At 51.3% G+C, this 4,914-nt stretch overlaps 1 protein-coding gene across 1 annotated transcript; it reads right to left on the reverse strand.

Moving 5' to 3' along the window:
* Positions 1-694: 694 nt before the first annotated feature.
* Positions 695-1,966, reverse strand: RRS1 (ribosome biogenesis regulator 1 homolog). Its single transcript, XM_042785957.1, has one exon. It carries the CDS (start codon positions 1,894-1,896, stop codon positions 823-825), a length of 1,074 nt encoding a protein of 357 aa, XP_042641891.1. The 5' UTR covers positions 1,897-1,966; the 3' UTR covers positions 695-822.
* Between the last annotated feature and the right edge of the window lie 2,948 nt (positions 1,967-4,914).

A 4,914-nucleotide genomic window follows, 5' to 3' on the forward strand; every position in this document is an offset into this window, starting at 1 on the left:
TGGTTTTGATTTCAAGTGTACAGGAGGCACTACAAAGCTCAAGAGCAATAAGAAGTCTGAGATCATTTCCCTTACCTGATCTCAAAGCACTTGGTAAAGAAAAGTACTGTGAAACTATTTCTATGAAATGGTGGATTACTGTCAATACAGGGGAAAATTTAGGTTTTAACCTCTTGTTCCATACAAAGATTCTTCTGTTAAATTCAGTGGCTGGTTACCAGCTTTGACTTTTTAATCAACAGAACTCTCTAGGACATCTATACAATTTCCTATGCCCTGCAATAAATCTTACAGTAAGTTTTCACGTTCCTTTTGTAACCAAACCTGAATACCAGAGCTGAGCAGCAGAAGTTGGCTTACAGAGCAAGAGCTCCACCATCAGGCCACTTGCCCAGAGCAGAGAGCAGCAGCCACATCCTGTCCTTTGACTGTACCTGCATCTGAGCAGGCTGTTATTTGATCAAAACACAGATCACAGCTGTGGTCCACTCCCCATCCCAGCTATCTGAGCGAGGGACAGTTTTGCCCAGCCTCAGTCCTGCCTGGAAATTGTGCAGCCACGGCCAGCTGTGAAGTGTTACCTGCCCGTCCCTGCGAAACTGAGGGCTCCCAACCCCCTCGATACACCACCAGCTCCCCTTGGACAGCGAACACAGCCGTTCTCGACTGCCAGGGAAGAGCCAAACGCAGGACATTTCAGAAAAGCCGGTCTGCGTTTATTGACAAATAGGTGTGGAATAGAGCAGTAGGGGGGAGGCTGGCAGCGACAGTCCCTTCCCGCACCTCAGCGGGCATCCCTGGCCCCGTGCCGCACGCAGTCCCTCATGCCTTCTTTCTCTTGCCACCGCCAGTGCTGCTGCCCACCGGCCGCTGCTGCTGCTGCCGCCGCCGGGCTCCGCTCTTTTTGCCGCTGCGGCCAGCCCGCTGCTGCCGGCGACCTCGCTTCCCCCGCTGCGACTGCTTCTTGCCCTTGGCGGCCGCCGCCTCGGCTTCCTCCTGGCGCAGCTGCTTGTTGACAGCGCGGGTGATGTCGAGGACCGGCTTCTTGCTGCCCATGTCCCGCAGCAGCTCCAGCTGCCGGCTGCGCTCGGCTGCCAGGTCACCCAGCAGCGGTTCGAAGCGACGCTTCCTCCCACCGCTGCGGGACGGCAGCTCCGCCGGCTCCTTGGGCAGCCGGGGCTGGAAGCGCCCGAGCGAGGCGGTGGAGAGGCGGGCAACGCGGGCGACGTGGCCCAGCTCCTCCCGGCTCTGGTGGCCGGTGGGGTGGAGGGGGGCAGCGGCGGTGCCGGCCCGGTGGGCTCGGGCCAGGTTGCGGAGGCGGTTGAGCTCGTTGCGGGCCACCCGCTCCCGCTTCTCCCGCCGCAGCCGGGCGAACTGGTCCTCCTCCGGGTCGGCGCCCGCCGGCACCTCCGCCAGCCAGGCGCGGGCCGGGTCGCCGCCCGCCCGCCGGTAGCCCCAGCGCCTCCGCCACTCCTTGGCCTCCTCGTCCCACACCAGCGAGGCCCGCTTGCGCCGCCGGATGCCCTTCAGCCGCGCGAACTGCTCCCACCGCGTGGGCGGCCGCGGCCGCGGCGGCGGCTTCTCCCGCGGCAGGCGGAAGGCCGGCTCGGGCAGCCGCGCCACCAGCGGGCCCCCGGCCCCGCCGGCCCGCTCGGCCGGCAGCTCCCACAGCCGCGCCACCAGCAGCTGCGTGTTGCCGCGGGCCAGCGCCCGCAGCGCCGCTTCCCGCCGCGGGCCGGCCCCGCGGAGCGCCGCCGCCGGGTTACGGTCCAGCGCCAGCAGGTTGCCCAGGTCGAACTCCAGCTCCAGCTCCTTCTCCACCGTCACGCTCCGCCGCTTCTCCGCCTCCTCCTCCTCGGCGGCCGCCAGCACCTCCTCCACCCGCACGGCCGCCATGGCGACGGGACGGGCCGCTCCACGCCGCGCACCCCCTCCCGGAAGAGGCAGCAAAGCTCTTCCCGGTCCGCGCGCCGGAAGCGCGCCACCGGGGCGGGGCGGGCTCGGCGCGCTGCCTGCTGGGAGCTGTAGTCCCGGGCGGCCCCAAACCCGCCTCCCGCCGCCACCAGTGGCGCTGAGGGGGGGAAAAAAATCTGTGGCGTGAGGGGAACGCGGGGCCTCTCAGCTTCCCCTGCCTTCTGCCTGCCTGAGGGCCATGCCATGGCATCCCAGCTCTGAGGCGGAGAAACAGGAAAATACTTTTTCCATGGATTTTGTGTGTGTGGGGGGGTGTGTTGTGGTAGCATATCGTTACGTGGGACGGTCACTGCCGCAGAGCAGCTCCTGGAAGCGCTTGTCGCAGGGCCAGAGCTACAGGAGGACTGTATTGCAGCTCCACTGAGACCGGGGCAAGTCTCCCCGCAGGGAAGGGAGGGCAGGAACGGCGTTTGGAAAGCCGTAGTATCACCTGGCAGGCGTCTCATCAGGCATAATGCTAAGCGAAGTGATGGGGTATTCCTGTGTGCACCCAAAGGTCAGCTGGGGCAGAGATACCGCTCTGCTATTTTTAAATGAATGGGCTAGGGAAGAATCCTTTTATAGCTATACAGTGATTTGGCTTCTGTGGCCGTGACATTGTGAGCTGATCCCTTGTGCCCCGAAAACAAGCTTACGATCGCACTTAACTGTAGCCAAGGAAAGTGATGGGAGTTGTCACGGTTTTATACTACATAAGATTCTCTGCTAAGTTATAGCACAGATCTGCCTTTACATTGTGTTTGGAGTGATGGAACCGTTTCTGAGTATAATGCCACAGCAGTATTGTTGGAAGGAAAATAAATTGCCATCCTTGTAAAATGAAGACAAATATCTGATTCTCAAATTCTAATGCCTAGTGTATCACAACCTACACTTTGTAACTCTAGCTATGATAAAATCTTTTTTTTTTTTTTTTTTTTTTTTCTTCCCAAGTCAGCAGTTATGAGCATGATTTGTGTACTATGGAGCAGCAGAGTCCCTATGCATTTAAACCCAGGCCAGATGGCATAGGCAGTATTCCTGTTTACCACAAGATGGCATTGCTTTGGATAATATTTTATTCCCTGTTTTGGACAGCTCATACTTTCACCTGGAATTACAGACAAAATTAACTTTTCAGACAGTTCTTTGAAGAGATGCACATGCACTATTTAGATTTAGGCATAGATTTGTACTTTTGAACTGCAGGGTCCAGTCTGGTCAGTACCTTTACACTGATACCTGTACCCTCCCGTTTTATCCTTCTGCACCTAACTCTTTGTATTCTTTTTGTCTATATTTGTACAAAGCCCAGAAGCCTTCAGGTAAACGTCTGGGACTGAGGGGACATAATTGGTAATATCTATTGCACTTCCCAAGTTGCTTTAAGTGTTCATGATTACTGTGTGTCACTGGAATATCAGGAGGAGTACCTGCCAGGAATCAGTCTTCTTGTTTTACCTGATAGCATGAACCTGCTAAGGAAGGGAAAAAAGAATCTCAGAATGTAAAAATTACTTTCTGGCAACTGCTGTGTAGAATGGAATTTCAGCCTTTTTATGTACTCCAGAAATCGTCATTTACTCTATGAGTGGTCCCAGTGCAGTATACGTGACTGCACTGGGTCTTTTAATCTGGTTCTTTTAATTAGTTGATTTGGTGTTACTTTGCAATAATAGTCTACTAGGGGCACCCTTATGATTACGGACTAGTGACAGGAGATTCTGTACTTGGTCTCAGATGGAGTTCAAAGGTGAATTTTTTTAATGGCCTTTTTGCTTCTTTTACTGATCTTTGTTGTGTGTTTCATTGCTGGAAGCAATGAATTAATCCTGTGTATTTAATCTCTAAATACATGATTCAACAGTAACAATTATTATCAACAGAGGAAATCTGTAAATGCTTTCACATTTTTGTTTGCCTTTTTTTTTTCTGTTTTGATTTGTTTTGCTGTTTATGAAAAATCTTTCAAATTAGCTGTCACAAGTAGATGTTACAAGTTATTCTTAAAACTATTGCAAAAAAATGCTTACAAAGAAATAATCTAAATACCTGTTTAGACAATAATTCTGTAAAAGTTTATTGCGTCTTTTCGAGGGAGAAACCCTGACCACGTTGAAGTCTTGGATGGTTTTGTTGTAGTCCCTGGCAGAGTCAGGCTGTATTTATTACAAACAAGTTTTGCAGTTTTTGTTTAGACCTCCTCCTGTTGCGTAGAGGAAAGAAATACCTGCTTAGTTTTCTGGCAGTGCCAAACTTTTTGTCCTGTAAGCACAGGACATAAAGAGGAAGCCTCATTCGACTGTGCTTCAAGTGTCCTCAGTACAATGTTGCCTGTTAGTGAAGCCTGACTACAAAATCATCACTGCTGTATATAGCGACGGTGTATTAATCAGACAGGATGTTTCTGAGTTTGTGATTTCACGATGTGGTTGGTGGTTGGAAAAATATTTGAATGGGTTTGTAAACGAAACAAGTTTTGTAAAGAGAGTCATGGGTATTTTGGGAAACTATCCCATTGTGACAAGAGGCTTCAAGATGCTCACTGTAGTAATCATAGCCACGCTTCAAGCTTGTAACTCCCAGTTTAGAGCTGAGAATTACAAGCAGGTACACAGCTTCCGTTAAGTGTGTGTACTGCTGAAAGTTTGGGCTTTTGAAAAGATGAAGGGGTGATAGCAATGCTGAATTATAGAAATAGCTGTTAGGAAACAAATGGTTTTATTATCTCATGTTTATTCCAGCTTTCTTAATAGACTTTTTCAGCAATTTTTTAAAGGATGAATTTTTAGAAATTTGTATTCATTTTTATCATCTCTGCTTTTGAGTTCCTAGTTCTAGAATCTCAAGTATTGCATTTCGTGACCTGCCTGTGGCTGGTGAGTACTCAGCCATAGGACTTGAAAACAGTTAATCCTAGCTGTGGGCACTCACAATCCACAGATACTTAAACAATTTCAT

The sequence above is a fragment of the Tyto alba genome, unplaced genomic scaffold, assembly GCF_018691265.1.
Source record: "Tyto alba isolate M040663 unplaced genomic scaffold, T.alba_DEE_v4.0 Super-Scaffold_9, whole genome shotgun sequence".
Lineage (NCBI taxonomy): Eukaryota > Metazoa > Chordata > Aves > Strigiformes > Tytonidae > Tyto > Tyto alba.